The sequence below is a fragment of the Penicillium brevicompactum genome, assembly GCF_028827555.1.
Source record: "Penicillium brevicompactum strain IBT 35665 chromosome Unknown utg000003l_segment0_segment0, whole genome shotgun sequence".
Classification (NCBI taxonomy): Eukaryota; Fungi; Ascomycota; class Eurotiomycetes; order Eurotiales; family Aspergillaceae; genus Penicillium; species Penicillium brevicompactum.
The window spans coordinates 3,055,831-3,073,734 of NW_026623206.1; the positions used below are offsets into that span (position 1 = coordinate 3,055,831).

At 51.5% G+C, this 17,904-nt stretch overlaps 7 protein-coding genes across 7 annotated transcripts; 3 read left to right on the forward strand and 4 right to left on the reverse strand.

Annotated features, from left to right (window-relative positions):
* Window positions 1-51: 51 nt before the first annotated feature.
* N7506_005052 (uncharacterized protein) lies at window positions 52-4,648 on the reverse strand (the record flags this gene model as incomplete). The annotated part of the gene is made up of 5 exons (XM_056954346.1): window positions 52-2,001; window positions 2,056-3,636; window positions 3,688-4,125; window positions 4,176-4,599; window positions 4,635-4,648. 5 exons carry the CDS (start codon window positions 4,646-4,648, stop codon window positions 52-54), a joined length of 4,407 nt encoding a protein of 1,468 aa, XP_056813235.1.
* A 723-nt stretch (window positions 4,649-5,371) lies between these two features.
* N7506_005053 (spherulin 4 family protein) lies at window positions 5,372-6,072 on the reverse strand (the record flags this gene model as incomplete). The annotated part of the gene is made up of 2 exons (XM_056954347.1): window positions 5,372-5,506; window positions 5,569-6,072. 2 exons carry the CDS (start codon window positions 6,070-6,072, stop codon window positions 5,372-5,374), a joined length of 639 nt encoding a protein of 212 aa, XP_056813236.1.
* An 888-nt stretch (window positions 6,073-6,960) lies between these two features.
* N7506_005054 (VOC family protein) lies at window positions 6,961-8,908 on the reverse strand (the record flags this gene model as incomplete). Its single annotated transcript, XM_056954348.1, has 2 exons — window positions 6,961-8,668; window positions 8,733-8,908. 2 exons carry the CDS (start codon window positions 8,906-8,908, stop codon window positions 6,961-6,963), a joined length of 1,884 nt encoding a protein of 627 aa, XP_056813237.1.
* Window positions 8,909-10,747: 1,839 nt separating this feature from the next.
* On the reverse strand, window positions 10,748-11,928 carry N7506_005055 (18S rRNA pseudouridine methyltransferase; the record flags this gene model as incomplete). The annotated part of the gene is made up of 3 exons (XM_056954349.1): window positions 10,748-11,224; window positions 11,337-11,596; window positions 11,886-11,928. The coding sequence occupies 3 exons, from the start codon at window positions 11,926-11,928 to the stop codon at window positions 10,748-10,750; spliced, it is 780 nt and encodes a 259-aa protein (XP_056813238.1).
* A 1,844-nt stretch (window positions 11,929-13,772) lies between these two features.
* Window positions 13,773-14,900, forward strand: N7506_005056 (ESCO family N-acetyltransferase; the record flags this gene model as incomplete). Its single annotated transcript, XM_056954350.1, has 1 exon — window positions 13,773-14,900. One exon carries the CDS (start codon window positions 13,773-13,775, stop codon window positions 14,898-14,900), a length of 1,128 nt encoding a protein of 375 aa, XP_056813239.1.
* A 287-nt stretch (window positions 14,901-15,187) lies between these two features.
* On the forward strand, window positions 15,188-16,483 carry N7506_005057 (uncharacterized protein; the record flags this gene model as incomplete). Its single annotated transcript, XM_056954351.1, has 2 exons — window positions 15,188-15,278; window positions 15,378-16,483. The coding sequence occupies 2 exons, from the start codon at window positions 15,188-15,190 to the stop codon at window positions 16,481-16,483; spliced, it is 1,197 nt and encodes a 398-aa protein (XP_056813240.1).
* Window positions 16,484-16,899: 416 nt separating this feature from the next.
* Window positions 16,900-17,812, forward strand: N7506_005058 (uncharacterized protein; the record flags this gene model as incomplete). The annotated part of the gene is made up of 2 exons (XM_056954352.1): window positions 16,900-16,970; window positions 17,041-17,812. The coding sequence occupies 2 exons, from the start codon at window positions 16,900-16,902 to the stop codon at window positions 17,810-17,812; spliced, it is 843 nt and encodes a 280-aa protein (XP_056813241.1).
* Between the last annotated feature and the right edge of the window lie 92 nt (window positions 17,813-17,904).

The window sequence follows — 17,904 nt, forward strand, 5'->3', positions numbered from 1 at the left end:
ATGGTAAATGGCGAATGGATGATTGAATTGGATTATGCATTCTTGTATTCTTTATTCTTCAAACTTAGGAACACCTTTGAAAATGAAAGTCACGATGCCGCTAGATCTGGAGCAATAGGCGAGGGAGTTAACCCGATGATAATAGGATATTCTTTTGCTTTCCCACGGATCCAGATAGTCATCAGAAATTCTGTGAAATGCCTGAGGGAGAGCAAGAATCTCTTTGCTGTCGTAAATAATCCAATCGGCCGAACGGCTAAGAGTATAGAACGGCTCTTCAGTCCACAAGTCATCAGGAGAAAATTGTAAACTATGGACCACCGAGGGGTGACCAAATAGCCACCACTCAACCTCACGCGTAGCGATATTATGAATTGATATGGTGTCGTTTCTCCATCCAATTGCGATTCTGGTGCCTTGGGGCGAAAATGTCATGGTTATTGGATATGCGCCATCTGGACTCTCGAAGTTCTTCATCTCCTGGCTTTTCAAATCCCATATCTCCACCCCACTGCGAAAGGCAATCGCAATCCTTGCAAGGTTATGAGACAAAGTTGACATGAGAAGTCTCTCGTCGGGCCGATCGACTTTGAACTCACAGTGTCCAGTGTCAACACTCGTGACTTCCAGACGAAAAGGGTCATTTGATTGGGTAAGGACTCGGGTTTGATCGAGAGAAACACGCAGAGGCCCTTGGCGATGCCTCTCAACAGAATGATGCTCTTCTTCTTTTTCTGGACACCTTCTCCACAGGTAGTGTCCATCGAAAACCATACTTTCATTCTGAAGCAGAACTTCAGGCTTTGCAAGGACATTATCATTGATGATATCCCAGTATTGAACGCCTCCCTCAAAGGGAAGGGCCAACTTGGTTCCGTCTGTACTGAGAGAAAATGATTCACCGACAGGGGTACGATGGGACGTTCTCGAGACTTTTGGTTGTCCGATGTCCCAAAGTTGCACACAAGGATCAAGTGAAACGACTATGACCTTTTTCCCGAAAGGAAACAACGCAAGCTTCAAGATCGGAAGGTGTGTCTCCACGGTAGTCTCCATTTGGCCGGAATCAAGATCCCAGATCTGGAAAATGTTCTTTCCTGCGCAAGCGAGTTTTTTCCCGTCAGAAGACAAAGTCAGACATTTTGCTATGCCTATTCCAGTGATTCGTATCTCAAATTCATGGCCATTGAGAATGTCCCATACTTTGATCACATTCCCGGACAGAAGTATGGCGGCCCTGGTGGTAGAAAGAGCAATTTGGATTACTTCAGAGTCCCATTTCCAGGTACGAATGATTTGCCTTGTCTCTGTTTCGCCAATGTAGACACACCCTTGATAACGGAAAGCTACCAGCGTACCGTTAGCGGAGAGTGACACATGTCCAGCCTCGAACGGCCAGCCTGTTTCAGCCTTCCAAGGTTCTGTCCCCTGTCCAGCAGTAAAGCCAGGTTCGAAAGTCCAGCTGCTTAAATCACTCAGAGAGGACAGAAAGGTTCCTTTGTCTGCCTCCAAGGCTAGAGCCCTTCCTGTTATAAGGCTCCAAACCTTAAACATTCTTTCACCTTGTATATGTCCCACCAGGGACGCAGTCAGCGTGTCTGCATTCTGGGAAAACATCAAAAACGTCCCAAATGCCATGAAGGACTCAAGTTTGAAAGTATGCTCTAGCTTTCCGTTGATCGAATTCCACACAGTGATAGTATGATTTCCATCCCTGAATGCTACCATTCCCTCGTCAGAGGATATCGCAAAACTGTCACCGAACTCAGTACATGGGATGGTTTGTGTTTCTGGCCCCCAGTGAGTTTGCATGGCTGGAGACTTGCGTATCCATGCTGGATGATGTTCTGAAAAGTGAGTCCGCACGAGACTCTCCGTGGGTGTGAAAAGAGATGCCATATAGTAGACTTGAAGGGGTGCTTTTTCGATCACAGGCCGATGGTAAAGGATAAATCGATGGGAATCCTCGGCAAATTGTTGAAAATATTCTTCTCCAACATCCTGGACAATTATGAGATAGGAGTCCAGCTAGGAACGAGATGAGGCTTGACTTACCACTGTGACGCTTTTCAATTTTGCAATACTAGCCACGGCATCATCTATTCTTCCGAGGAGAGTGAGGACTTCAATCCAATGCAAGAGATGGGTGCTAATGAATTTGAAGGCCTTCGATATCTCCGTAGCCCCTGATTTGGAAGTATTCGCGTATTTCAAATGGAGAGCCCAATATTGGCAGCTATACTGAACGGTTCGCGGAATTTGCTCAATGACCTTTTCCCGTTGGATCTCAGACGAGAGTGTGCCTGGGTGATTGAGTTCGCAGGTGTCTTTTTTGAGCAAGTTAGGCGAGCTGGAAAGATTTTCCAAGCAGTAACGGAACAATTTTCGATGGGCTTCATCTTCGTTTATGAGCATTGCCTCATCATCGCACCTTTCCTTGTTGGTAAGGAAATCACGGAATGAAAGATGGAACAGTTGAATGGGACGGTTGTCGCTTTCGGGGACAATCAGGAAAGACGTCAGAGGCTTTAGTATCAGACGGATATATCTGGACCGCAGACCAAGGAGCTCAGCGATTTCGGAGATCGAGAGCGGTTCCCTAGAAATGAGTATGGTACCCACAATGAGTTTGAAATACTGCTTGATTTCATCCAGATCAGTCCCTTCGGTCAGCATGCGGTTAAGAATATAACGATACATGTCGTCCAGGGCGGCTGTTCCCTTATGCGCTGACCTCCCAGCACGGACAAACTCTGGGAGCTTCAACTCCGGGAGGTCGCTACGCTCGAGATATCGGCATGCGGTAGCCGCAGCAATGAATAATCCGCCACTGAATCGCAAAAGCTGCTGTGTCTCCTCTTCTGCTGGCCAGTCTTTGAGGTCCTCCTTCTCCGCGATCAAAGAAAGCTTATGTCTTGCGTAGATAGAAATATCGCGTTTTGTGCTGTCGGATAAGCCCTCGTCTTCTAGTGAGAGCCAAGTGACACCAGATTGTTCGCTGAAGCGTTTCACAATATGTGTCTCATTCCGGCTGGTAACGAGAACTCTGAGTTGAATCATCTTCGGTTTCTTTGCCGTCAGGAGTAGTTCAATGAGATGAGTAACAGCTTCGGGACTTTGCAGCTCATCCAGCGCATCCACGACAAGCACCAAGTCGAGGGGTGCGAGTAATAATGAGCTCAGATCTTCGAGAGGCTCGAGTATGAGACATCTCCATTGCGTTTTGAGGCTTTTCGTTTCGACATTCCCGTTTTTCAAAAGGCTATCACCCAAACACCTGGAAAACCCAGAGACTTTCTGACTCAGATCAAGGGCAAGGGTGGTGAAGAATTTCCTTGCTTTGTTCCGGTCATCTTGGACTCGGGAGAAAAAAAAGCTAGCACCGAGGCGACCCTGATCATGGAGTTGCTGAGCAAACGTGCGGGCAATCGTTGACTTTCCGGTGCCGGCCATGCCCCTGAGCCAGAATACACAGTTTGCTCCGCCTTCGCCGTTTGCCCAGCTGCCGAATTTATCGAGCACCTCTCTTCGGGTGTTTGCATGACACTGAGGAAGCTCCATATCATCCAATATGTCATCAAACCCCGCGCTTTCGGCTCTGGGGAGATTGGCGAGGAGCTGTCTTTGACCGATATCCTATTTCCTTGTTAATTCTGATTTAGATCACTTCGGCGAGAGGTTCCCTACCCGGGTGTTTTGGCACACTTGTCGTGTCAATTCTAGGTTGCGGTTCACTGTGTCTCCGAGGGATCTGAGCCCTCTATCAATAGTTTGGATGGCGCTATTGTCAATGGTTTTCAAGAACTCGTCCGCAGCTTCTTCCACCTTTTTGATTCCCCGGAAATCCCCAATTGGCTCTAGGATCATGTTCCTGGTCATCCGAGAGAACTGATTTTTCTCATAATGATGCATAAGCTGAATTTGGTGATCGAGAATCTTCCCGTAGAGCTCGACGGTTTTCGACCTTAGCTTGTTATGACAGTCACGGATATGAACAGACCCTGCAGATTTCGATTTTGACAGATCGTAGACGATCTCGATCGCGCGGAATTTGACTAGCATGTTCGATATTGACTCTAGCTCGTCTAGAGCATCGTCTGTCTGAGATAGCGCGGTAGCGAGAAACTAGACATTCGTCAGCAGAAATCCTTGAACATTGATTGCCAGTGGCTTACTGGTAAAAAAGCAGAGATACCTCCCCAAGCAAGGCTAGCATGAGGCTCAGCAGCTGTGGCTGCTTTAATGACGGGTCCAAATCTGCACAACGTGTCGAGAACCTTTTTTGCTCCCTCTCTCACGTTGTGCTTCTTTCCGTTCACCTCGATCTCCAACCGGGAGTCCCGAATAGTGTTCAGTCTTTCCTCGGCGGCTCGGTGGAGGTCTCCATCACCAATCTTGATGAACCGTTTCAGCTGACGTAAATGATCATCATCCAACTTTTCCTGCGCTTCTGTCCAAAGTCCTGTATTGACGGTAGAGGTTCCCAGGTTTTTGAGTCGGTCGGCTTGCTCTTGCGTAGAGGCTGGCTTGTGCTTCGCGGCTGGGTGGTTTGGGGCTAGTTCTTGCCCTCCACTTGACTCTTGGGTGTCAGGTGTTTTCCTTGAAGGATTTCCACTCGCGAGCTTCCGATTAACGCTCGTTGGATCATCGTGCAACTGGCTTCTCAAGGGAGATTGAGATTGGTGAGGTTTTTCTGTGTTTTGTGATGAGACTACTATATGTTTGGGCTTCAGTACCACGGGTAAATTAGAGTTTGGAGGCGAATAACCAGATGGCTTCGGAAAGAGTACTAGTCAACATAGACCCAAATCATCGGAGGCAGGTTTCATCACCTCGATTTTTGTCTTCTTCGACCTCTTCAGTGGGCAAAGTTGCCAAGGCATCTAGGCGCCTTTCCAGGTCTGATCACGAGGTTGTTGAGTATTGGGAGGAATATCAAAACAACATTTGATTGGGAAGGTGGTAACAGTTTAATTGAATATACTTCATTCAAATGTAGACCAGCAAAAAATATAACCTTGCCAATATCATAAGATGGAAGATTAAATCAGGCCGTCACAGGCAGGAGGAATCAGACAGAGGGACTTGACGTGGCTGGGGCGCTCTGCAGTAGTTCATCACCAGCGGGTAATAAGAACCTTTGATTGGACTAAGGGCATTTGACCTCGTAGTATTTTCCTCCAATGAATCGCTGATTAGGAGGCGTTCAATCTCTGTTGCGGACTAGAAGAGCTGGAATCCTTAGTTTGCATCATGTATATTACTAGCTAAATTATGTGATTAAAGATCCTTGCAAATGCAAAAGGGGCTGAAATCCATGTAATAAAAGACAGAGTTTGGGACACCATTGTGAACCCCCCTGGGAAGTGATCTAATCAGCATTGGACTTAGAAGTGTCATGCCAAATACCAGTGTACTTGTAAAAACCAGAGTAAAAGTCATTCCCTTCAACCATGTAGTTGACGACCTCGTGGTGCGCAACACCCTCGTCGTCCACGCCTGGCACCTAAATCGGCCTCCGTGAACGTCTCCAAAGATGGGCTGTTTCGTGCCGATGAAGAGACGCACGAATGCGGAGGTTATCAGGACGTCGGCTTTGTAGATAATGGTGTTGCCTTTCCTTTCATAGCAAACATTGGAGATTGGTCCATCCGCTAGTAAGCTTTTGGTACTCGCTGAGACCGTCCGTGCCGAGCCGCCACTTCCCGACGCTAACACAGTCTGTACCTTGAAGGAGATACCAGAGGATGCGGGGTCGAGTATGTCGACTGTAGCTCGGGTTAATGAGGCTGGTATTTCCAATACCAGCACACGGTCCTCATACACCCCGTACCCGAGAGCATTCGCGACCGAAGACCAGGTGAAAGATGAGACGGCGACTTCGCTTGGGAGAACAGCAATGTAGGAGCCAGTGACTTCAGCAGCTTTAGTGATGTGAGGTGTGCCCCCCGATACGGCGTCGATGAGTGATTGCATATAAGCCTCAGTGGGCAGACTATAGTAAGGGTTGGGTTGGTCATCAGGGGTAATTTCAATTAACCCTGCATGGCGCTCCTTCGCAAAAGCAGCCATAGTCGCAACCGCTTCCTCCGGGACTCTGTAGATGATATGCCATATCTTCCGGGGATCTTTCGGTATCCAATCAGTAGACTCGCTCACTTCCAGACTTGGAATTGCTGTGTGATCTGTCCGGCGTTTGGGGGAACCGACCTTTTTCTTTCTTTACTTTTCTGTAAATAGCACAATCCAGGTAGGCCCGTCTCTGTGTTCAGGAGTATTTGGCTCCGATTTTGATTTTGATATGTTAGATTGTAGCCTGTAGACTGAGGCTCAAGTTTGGGATAATCATTGGTTGAGCCCGAGGTCGGGGGCATATATGAAATGCATGTGTTCATGAACATGGCCTATACCAAATCAACATCTCTGAGGGAGCTAACTCCAGGGCTGATTGCCGAACTCGTCAGGCCAAGTCCAAGCCCCCCTAGGTCCACCTGCACTTCCAAGGTTTCAAGGTTGGGCAGGACTATGGTCCTGTACCCCGGGGCCTAACCTTGGAAGCTGAGCACGTGCCTAGGTTGGTTATATCAAATTGGTGTCCATTGGACGACTCACGATGACCTCGAGGGACAACCTTGGAAACTTGGAAATGGAAAGCGATCGGCTCATCTTCGATATCATATAGCTTCAAGAATGCATTCATTTGCCCCAACTCCATAAATGTATGTATATATCTGTGTAAATGCAAAGCAACCCAAAATGTCTTCCAACTCCAAAAAATAAAGAAACCAAAAAATCTAATCTGTCGTATGAGAATCTGCAACTGGATCTCGTACGGGACACACAATCTGAGTCCAAGTAGATCCAGCAAAATAAGGTGTGAGTGAGAGAGGCCGGTGTGTCAACCTTGGAACCAGAACCAGCAAGCTACAGCGCAAGCGGCAAAGTGACCACAGCAACAGATCAAGCAACCTGGCTACCACGACGACTAGGAGCCTTAGAAGCAGCCTTGCTACCTTCAGCCTTGACAGTCCTCTGTGAGGCCCTGGAGACCTGACTAACCGAATCAGCCGGCTTAACAGCCTCGTCAAAGCGAGAACCAGACTTAGAGTGCACGCTAGGCTCCCTCTTCGAATGACTGGATCGATGAGAGCGGTGCGAGCGGTGCGAATGGTGGGATCTTCCACCAGCCTGGCTGATCGAATCATCAGGCGAGACATTTGATTCGACGTCGACGTCGAGCACGCTTTCGGGCAGCAATACATGGCGCGCGGAGATGTAAGAATCCTTAGGTCCGTAGTGGTCTGACGGGCTGACGTAGGAATCCTTGGGTCCGATCGCGATGTCCCTGCTGTGAATGCTGGAGCTGGAATAGAAGCTAGGGGTCGAGGTGACGGGCAATGGGATATTGCGTGCTGATTTCGATGACGCAACGCTGGCGTTGTCTTTTTCCTTTTCGCGTCCGGCGTGCGAGGAGGTGCGCACGGAGCGGTGCGAGTGCTGGCTGTGCTGGCTGTGGACGCTTTGACTGCGGTGACTGACGGTTGAGTAGCCGTCTTTGTCGTCGTGACTGTGACGTCGGGTTGCGGAGGCGGCTTTCACGGTCGAGGCGCTGTGCACGCTGCCTGTTGACATGTGGCGGGGCATGTCTTCGTGGTAGCTGCTGATGAAGGTGGAGGGTGCGCATGGGTATCGCTGCTGCGAGGCGGCGCTTGCGGGTGGGTATTCGATGGCGCGCAGAGGGGTGTCCTCGGGGATGGTGTAGACTGAGCCTTCGGATGCACGGCGGGCGTTGTCACCGTGGTAGTATTCAGTGCCTTCGTAGATGGTGCTGGCGCGGGGGTTCTTGGAGCTAACGCTGCGGGAGAGCGTTGAGCGCGGGTTTGAGGCAGCGGAGTAGACGCTGCGAGGCGGGGGCGGTGCTTCAATGGCACGGAATTGCTGGGGGTCTTGCTCTTGGAAGTTGTTGCCATTGTTGTTGTTGTTGCCGCCGCCAAAGAAGGATTGGGCTGCGGCTTTGATCTGCGGGAAGTCCGTGGGAAACTGCTGAGGCTGGCTCCTTGTGTCTTCCGCGGTAGACTGCGAGTCACCCTTGACCATGGCATATGCGATGGCGGCACCAGCAGCAGCACCAATGAGCGTGCCAACGATGGTCTTGGCTGCTTTGCTACCGTCATCAGTCTGCACCGGCGCTGCCTGCACGACGTATGACGGGGCTGGGGCCTGAGCACGGGAGACGACAGTTGGAGCAGACCGCTCAATGGCCGTAGGAGCCTTGGACACGGCCGTGGGCGCCTTGGAAACTGCACGAGACTTGGCCTCGGACCTGGCCACGGATCCTGCTTCGGATCGCGGGGCGACGCTCTCTGCCTTGACGGTGCTGGCTCTGCTGCTTGCCTTCGAAACCACGGATCGATTTGAATCCTCCAGCAGAGCCATGGTGGGCCCGCTGATGGCCGACGCAGCGGACGACACTTCGGGCCGGTACACGGCTTCAATGCTGTTGCCGTCGAAGTCGATGACGGCCGCGCTGAAGTACCCAGATTGCGAATCTCGCTCCTTGGGTTCCCCATGTATCTTCGCGCCTGCTTTGAGAGCGCTTATGAAGAACGAGCCGACTGCGTCTTTCGACGGGGCTGGGAAGGCGACATGGACAGCACCGGGAGGAGTTCTATATGAAAGATGAGCTTTCTGCTGTCTCTATACACTGCTACTCATCCTTTGCGCCGACTTACCCAGGCTTAGTCTCAGTCATCCAGAAATCAGCAGGCTCCCCCTGCTTCTGACCGAAACCTATATAGTCGTCATGTCTGCCAATGAACTGGTATCCCAATGGTTGCAGACATGATAAGAAGAAGGAGGTCGAGGTCGGAAGGTGGGAGACCGTGAGAGTGATGTGCGAGACAGGCATTGTGTGTTGGATGCAGGTCGCAAACGAGAGAGAGGACCGAATGAATAAATAGATTAAGAATCGAACGAGAGGATGAAGAGTAAATTGCAGGCAAGGAGGATATATACGGTGAAGGGGGGGGTCTATGGACGTGGACACCAAGTACGGAGTATGACACAAGACCCGAAGCTTGCCAAATGCGAACCGCCGTGTGACTCTAATCCTAAAAGAGCAATCTCCTGAAATCCTGCCCAAGTCAAAGAACACCGCATGTTCTGAGCCCAGCCCCTCCAAAGAGGTGGAACTTCCGGTTTCCTGTCCGGAGTTGGGGCGAGTGGGACAGGATTGGCCACGATCAACTCATTGTCCAGTACAGTTCCGATCTAGCGATCGGCACCGGTTGAAACAGGCACTGCCAATCCTCATTCTCTCTTTTTTGGGGGTTTTTTCCTTTGCTGTAGAAAAAAAAAAAAAAAAAACGAGGCGAGATGAGACCCGTTGGGCCTTGATAGGCCACTGCCGGTAGTGAGGAAAGGGTCTTCCTGTTCCTGGCTGCTTTCGGATGTGCAGCCCAATCTCCGTTTGAATGGTGAGACGCCTGTGGCTACGGCGATTGGATGAACCCTGCTGCCAGGTCATCGCGGGGAGTCCAAGTGGGCTCTGGTCATGGCGGATGGGGCGTCTGTTCAGGCCGTGCATATAGGCCTATGAAGGTTAAGCGGGTTAAGTGGGCATGCTTACTTGTTCCTGCACGGAGCAAATAGCGACCTCGCAGTGGAGCAGGGCAGGGGCCAAAGGGAAATTCTGGTGGAAGTGGAAGTACCGACCGAAGTGAGAAATGGGAGGTGTGCTGACCGCCACTGTTGATGACTACTCGGATGACTACTCCATGGCTATTTGGAGGTTATACTATCTTACGGTCTACGGTCTAGTCTTTGAGTCATTTCATTTCAGATGATAGGAGTGTCATATCATCTTATTACTCCCTCAATTCTAAGATCCTCTGGGCAGAGGTGCATGAAACTAGTCTGATTCGTGGGTTCAAAGTGAGGCGTGCCACGTCGCCAAAGATACGTAGCTTATACCGTTGCGCTACGGAATAATTAGTTACTTCCTACGCTACTCAATGTACGATGACTCCATTGTATATAGTATATACCGAGGTAGCAACCTTGGAACTTTGGGAGTATCCAGAGAACTAGACTCGAGGGTATTGAAGGTAATAGCCCAGGAGAGCACCGAACATATCAACCTTGAATTGACCCAACTGCTTGATACTACATCATATTACACTACTAATCGAACAGGAATAAATAAATCATAATAATATTCAACACAAATTCAAGATATGTGCCTCTCAGGATCCTCAATAGGCCCCGATCTGTGTGTTGTTCACTTTTTCTGGTCAACGCATCGCAGTCGGAAGACTAACAATGGAAGCTCAAGGATTAGGACTGGCGAAAAGGAACCAAATGCCATCCAACCCGTGTGCTGAGATGAGGGAGAAGACCCGTCAGTCCTCTCAACCCCAAAGCAGACAAACACTGCGATCTGGGATGAATCCCGATGCTTGTAGTTGCCGTCTATATATAAGATTCCCCTGAAAACAAAACAGAGAAAGACATAAGAAGGCAGAGGGGGCGTTTTTTTCTTGGAAAAACAAAAAGAAAGAAATCAACAGCCGGAAAACACTCGAAAGAGTCACTCCCTCAAAGCCTACACAGTAGGTTTACAGGAGCAATTCATTCAACGTGACTCATTTCCGCCCGGAAGAAATCCAGAGCCAAAAGGCGTGTGCCGTCGACGACGACACAGACGCGCACTCAATGGGCGCGATGGGCATTTTCAACCGGAGAATTCTCACAGAATATCCCAAACCTCTTCGGCCGCGTGGCAGAACTTACTACACGCCACACTGGCACTGAGACTGTAGTTGCTGATACTGATGCTCTCATCCTTGAAGGTATCGGCAAAGTCATCGTGGCCCTTGGCCATGGCACCGACGAAGATGGCGACGCTCTCATTGGGCTTCAGAGACTCCAAGTAGTCCCGGGTGCGCACCAAGGGGGCCTCGAAACTCATAGTGACCTTGCGACAGTTGGGCGGCAGGTGATCGGTGATGGGGTTCTTGATGACCTTGAGCAGCTTCTCCTGCGAGTTGGTGGAGCGGATCGAGAGACGGTGAAGCAACTGCACCATGAGACCGGCGAATCGCTTGAAGGTACGGGGGATGCGGACGGAGGGGTTGACCTCGATCAAGACACCCTTGGCGGTGTGAATGAAGATCTGGAGACGACCGGCCTTGTTGACGGGAGAATCAAGCAGGGTCAGTAAACACTACGGGTCGGTTAGTGGACAGTCATTTTATGTGTTTGTTTCGTTTTTACGAATCGTCTCTTTCGCATATAGTGCGTTGGACTCAGATGACCCGGGCGATGTTGAATCGTACCTGGTGAGTGATATCGGGGCGAGCTTCGCTGATATCACGGTTCATCTTGCGCATGATGCCGATGTGCTCATCGCTGTTCAGCAGAGAGAACTTCTCATCCTTGGTGCCACTACGGCCACTGGAGACAGCCTTGTAGGTTTCCAAACTGGCATTGGAGAGCACCACGATCAGGCGCTGGGTGTCCTTGTCATGCGAAGGAATGGCCACATGCTGCTCCGCGACGAGCTGAGGGAGCTCCGGAGGAGGACACGACTGGGTCCCTGTAGATAAACCGTTAGACATTTGGAGATGCAAAAAGTATGCAGGAGGGGTAAGAGGCGAGGAGGTCGGGGGGGCAAATCGACCCGAAAGGTTGCACAGCCCAATTTTGAACTAGCTCCTTTGAAGAACCAGTCCCTCTTTGCGCCCCTTACTCGTTGGCCACTGGTGACTGGGTTCCCAACGCGGTTGCAAGTGCGGAGTTGAATTGTCCGAACATGTGTGTACAGTGCAAGGGGGGTGACAGATCACCAAAGAACCAGAAAACAATTCAAACAGGTGTGAACTTACTCGCACGCTTTCTCTTGCCCGCAGCTTGTTCTTGTTCCGACATTTTGGGATTGAGTTGGGTTGTTGGAAGTTGAAGAATTTTAGCAGAAAAGTTTTTGGGGGCAAGACTCGGGCCGGACTGCGGAGCGGAGTTTCCTCGCCTTGTTGCTCTCGAACTTGAACTTGACCTCGAACTACTTCGTATACCGAAGCCTTCTTTCGGGACTGAAAATGCACGCTTACAATCTGACCGCTATTTTTTCGGAACTTTTGGCTCTGACCGTTTCGGTGATACCCCATTGCGAGCATAGTGAGCACTAGCTCCAGGCACCGTTGTCAATCTGCCGCCGGGATCGTCTCCTCTAGCCTGGACGAGTATGGACTGACAGAATTTGGGTCTTGTGGAAGAAAGAGTCTCTGGAAGTTCTACATCTTACTGTACCAGATCATGGTGACCAGAGAGAAGGAGGGTACCAGTATCCTGGTAGCTTCGCCACAAAAGACCTGACACTGCGTGTTGAACTCAGTCTTCCGTTCATCCCAATCATAATGGATGAAGCTGGACGCGCTCTGGGGATCTCTGCCTGGGGAAGATCGACTTGATCGAGACCAAATGATGAGTATGAGTATGTGTAACAACTGCAAGTTGCGTTGGTGACCTCGCGCAACCCAATCCGACTGGTTCCTGCTCCATCTCTCCCTCGGGGGTCCGCTGGAAGCCAGTCGAATGAGCAGTGATGAATCCGGGTCAGCGTTAATCCCGCGGCCATGAATGGCTTGAAGGTGATACGAATGACCACATCCCAGAGCAGAAACCCCATTAGGCGTGCGAGGTCTCTCTATGCTTATTCTGAAACGAAAGGCCCTCTGGGGGACCCAGTTGTGTTAGCGACCGAACAAACCTCGATAGGCACGGCCAAGAAGCTGAGTTGCCACCGAGTCCAGTGAACTCTATGTACTCGACCCATGAGGTGAAATCTGGGGGCCTTTTTGGGTTCTCGTAACGTGCTGGTTAAGGTCCCCCTCGTGGGAGCCAATCAGTGTGGAGGGATGATCTCTGACGCCCAATCAGCCAATCCTTCGTGTTGGCAAGTGGTGCTCAGTGAGGCGTACTCCGTACTTCGTACTTGGGGCTGGGATGGCAGTGTAGCAGGTGTACTCTGTAGCAAGGGTAGCATAGGGAACGAGTAGAGCCGGTAGCAGGTTGCCGTGGAGTGAAGGCAGCAAGCACAAATCAGTGTATCCTGACTCTCACTGGGAGTCAATGAGGGTGCCTTGGCACCACAAAAGGGCGTCATATTTTAATCTCCCGTCAGAGTCAGTCCTACCCAATAGTCCCATTGGCTGAGGGAAGTGGGAGCCGTGTGGACTTGCGCGGAGCTTCTGTTTGACAGGAGAAAGGGGCAATGTTCCCAGCATACCAACAAGTCAGGAATTTAAACACAAAGAGATGGCTGGTGAAGAACTTCATCTTGCAACAGTATAAGATCCCCTTACTCATAATTCCGGTGGCGAGAGGATTTCTGTTGTTATTACTACCTTGCTCTCTCTCTCTCTCTGGATTATCTTCCCTCCTTCCCACTTCCATCAATATTCCATCTTCATCTTCATCCTCATCTTCATCTTCATCCTCTCCATATTCAGCTTCATCTGTTCATCAGAAAAGACGTCAAGGAAAGGTAAGAAAGCCCGTTAGTCACCGAAACAATATGTCCTAAAAGAGATTAGCGTCCCGCGCGTGCCGTCAGGTGTAAACTTGCCAATTTCTCAACTTCATCCCACCTTTGAATGTCTGTCACTTTTTGGAATACAGGGCCATGCCGTGGACAGTGACCAATTCATTTAAGAGGTACCGTGGATGACCCCCAACAGGCGAACCAAAGCTAACCCCATTCCCACAGAGGCCTTATGAAAACATACGGAAGACCGACATGGCGCGTCTACGATGACGAGCGCGCCTCCAAAAAGCGACGCGTGCAAGATGAGTCGGATGAAGCTGAAGCCAACCTCCAATATGCTATCCGGGAATCGTCCGCCGCCGTGCTGTCCAGCCCGTCGCGTCGCAACTCCGTGGTTTTATCAGAAGGCACCCTCGACGATATAGACGATCTCACCACACCACCGTCCTCGCCACCCCCACGGCTCACCCCGCCGCCAGCAAATACGCGCAAGCCCACCTTCTCCTTCTTGAAGCGCAAGCACAAGGACGCGCCGGCCGGGTCGCCGCTGACGGAAGTCAACTCCAACACCGTGCGACCCGCGGATCCGCCCAAGCAAAAGGGCCAGAAGCCGCCCGTCCTGCGCCAGATGCAGATCGACCTGGGCACCGATACACGAAAGACCTGTGCCACCTGCGGCATGGAATATATTCCTTCCAACACGGAAGACGCGGCATTGCACAAAAAATTCCACGAGATGAACGCGACCGGAATCGACTTGGGCAAGGCGTTCCTGCGCGCCAACGCCTCGCGCTGGATCTACGAAGCGACTCGGTTTGACGAAGGCTACGTGGTGATTGTCGACCGTAAAGCGTCGCCCAGTGCCAAGAGCCAGGCGAAGAAAGTCCTAGAGGTGGTCAGCAAAGAGCTCTCCTCACCGGAGATCGATGACGAGACGCTCTGGAGCCAGACGGAACCCCCGAAACATTTACAAGATGGCACGACCGAGAAAGTGGACCGGTATCGGGTCTTCCTCCATATGAAAGATAGCCGCTGCGTGGGACTCTGCCTGACGGAGCGCATCTGGGAATCGCGACCGGTCGCCAAGGACCAAAATGGCGCGAGCAATTCCTCGGTCTCCACTCAAGATAAAGTGCACCCGGCCATTGTTGGCGTCTCTCGCATCTGGACCTCCGGATCCTCGCGGCGTAAGGGGATCGCCCTGGATCTTCTCGACTGCGTGGTCATCAACTTTATCTACGGCATGGAAATAACCAAGGATCAAATTGCATTCAGCCAGCCTACCGAGAGTGGCAAACGTCTAGCACATAAGTTCTTCGAGGACGAAGAGACGTGGCATGTCTATAATGAGCGGTGATATATTAAGGGGAAAGGGCTTGAAGCTGGGAAATTGGGAGGGATACTATCTTTTACCGGGTTATATCGGGTTTGAGGAGCGTTCTTTTATTTTTATTTTTGTATCATACTTTCCCTGTACAATAGGGACCATTCAAATTGACTGCTATTATTATATTATTATTTGGGTTTGGGTTTGGGCTTGGACATGGACGTTATGGACATTAAGGACAATAAGTCCAATAAGTACATTGTAACAACCGGGACAGCCGGACGCCTCAAGTCGGAAAGCGGCGTGTAGAACATAACATGGCGGGGAAGCCGCTCCTCTTCCCCTCCATCTTTGAGTCTCAATACCCCTTGGCGATGGCGGGATCAAACCCTTTTCGCAGAAATCTGGGTGAGTATACCCTGCATTGGCTTCTTCACTCCCCGTTTAATCCCAAGCCCAAGCACAATACCACCGGGAGAGCTAGATGCTGATGGGACTATGAGACAGGATCCCCCGAATCCGTCTTGCCCTCACCCTCAAATGTTGCCCCTGATATATTCAAGTCGCAATTTACCCCACCGACCGTCTCCGACGGTGACGGGAAGTCGTCAATCCCCCTCGAGCTCGAGGTAAACGACTCGAGCTCGAGCTCCGATGACGACAACCCATTCAACCCAGACCTGTCGGCCAGCGAAAGCGATGAGCACAATCGACAGACCCGTTGGTCAGCTCCCGATGATCGTCCACCATCCTTTGGGTCCGCTCCACACCAAGCTCCATCGCCAGATGGATCCTCCACATCGTCCAGTTCACCCGACCGCAACATGCGCTCGGTAGGGGGCACAGCCCCTGACACACATCCGTCTCCGGACTCCTCCCATCACGCAATACACGTACGTCAGCCAGTACAGCCAGGCTCCAGGCTGGAAGCAAGTACCAGCCCGCCCAGCCGCAGAGACAAGAAGCCACCCCCTCCGCCGAAAAGCCATCATGGACGGAGGATCAGCTCTACGACTGCTGAACCCCCAGAAACCGGACGGTCTCAATCGACAAACCGTCTGTCCATTCATGGCTCCCCTCACAGTTTGATGCCCGGGGGCTTACACCCTAGCACGGTGTCTTTGCCATCAACCGCGGACTACTCGGGTTCAGTGGACAACCACCGAGCGACGGAACCCACGGGTTCGCTCACACGCAGTCATTCCCAGAACAAACGCCCGCCGACACCGCCGCTCAGTCGACGGCAGAGTCAAATGCGGAGATCCAAGTCTACACAGTCGAAACATCATCGATTAACCATGTCTTCATACGAGCGCGACTCAGGGAGTAATGATGGCTCTCGTCCTCCCAGTCCGGGTCTGTCGACTCCATCTACTCGGTCTCTTGCACGCAACAGGCTCAGTATGCCCCCGCCATCTTTGGGAGATTTCCAACCGATCACTCCCCTGGCGGATGTTCCCTCCAACCTCTCCCCTCCTCCCACCTCTAGACCGTCTTCACTGAAAGCCGGACGGCGTGCCTCCTCTTACGGTACTCCGGGAACTGCCGCGGGCTCTACAGGACCCCCTCCGCCTCCCTCCGCCGCGGCGCACGCGAGACTCTATGATCCGTAGTAGTGATAGTGTACCGCCCGAAGTGGAAAACCAGCCACCGTCTAACGCGCTGGACATCCTGGCGGACCTCACGAAGCTGCAAAAAGAGGTAGATGACTTACGAGGAAGCTATGAGAATCGCAAGTGAACAGCAGGACTGTTTCTATGTATGAATGGACAGTAAAGACGATACGAGGTAATGGAAATACCGTGAAACGACTATTGGTTCTTGAGACGGAAGATGACGTCGGAATTAATTATTTAGACCTCTTTTTTGATTCTCAACTTCCCTTTCATTTTAAATACACTGTCGTTTTGGTGCTGACCTTGTAGCTCTCCGCTTACTTTTATCTCTCTCTCTCTCTCTCTCTCCTCTCCTCTCTCCATCTCTCCATCTCTCATCTCATATCTCAATCTACATCCAATCTACACACATCATGACCACTCCTACTCTAATCAACTTGCCACCTCCCCCATCGGACCCGGTCACCCCGTCTGAGATGGGACCGTAAGACCTTCAATTTCTCCATGTGAAAGCGATGAGGAAATCAATACTAACCAACGGGTGGGGGAATCAGAGGCACCCCTAACTCCGGCACAACCTCCCTATCCGCCCTCTCCACCACCGCCATCAAAGACGGCCATCAGGGCCATTTCCCCCACGGTCGTCACGCCCACCACTCTTCCACCTCATCAGCTACAACCCTAGAAGCCGAACGCGCAGATCGTATCTCACGACTCGCCGGCCTGGAGCGCGTCGCCACAGCCCGCGCCGGCAACCAGACATCCCAAATCCCCCCATCGCATGCCCCCGGTTATTTCGAGAGCCAAGCGCTGAAAGAGCGCAGCACCGTCGGCAGCGCCAGTGCGACTGGCAGTCTCGCCGGTCGCACCACCTGGGCCAGTAGCAGCGATGTCTATGACGCCGACAAAATGAGCGAGGACCACGATGACGAGACGGACAGCGTCGGCAATGTCAGTGAAAGCAACGCTAGTCTCGTTGGCTTCGGCGAGGGCGCAAATAGTACCATCAGCGGTCCAGTTTCTCGTCCCCCGGGCTTGAATCGCATTTCCTCGGGCCATGGGAACCGTCCTCCTTCCATGAGCTCGAATGTAAGTCGTCCCAATGCTCTCTCTTCGTATCTCCAGCAACAGCAGTATCATGCTGGGGAGCGATCGATGGTCTCGCCATCGCCTGCGGGTTCGAGTACACCGGAACCCTTGAGTGAGGATGCCCGCATGGTGGACGGGATGACTTTTGATCCGGATGTGGTTGATACTACTGCTCGCACGCCGCGCATGGCTACGCCGTCTGGTGGCAATGGGATTGGATCACCGGGTCGGGATTAGAATCTGCTTTTGCAAATCGAGTTGGTTAAGACTTGTTACGATGGCGTTTTAGTTTAATGGTGATGTTGTTTCGGTGGAGGGTTATGACACTT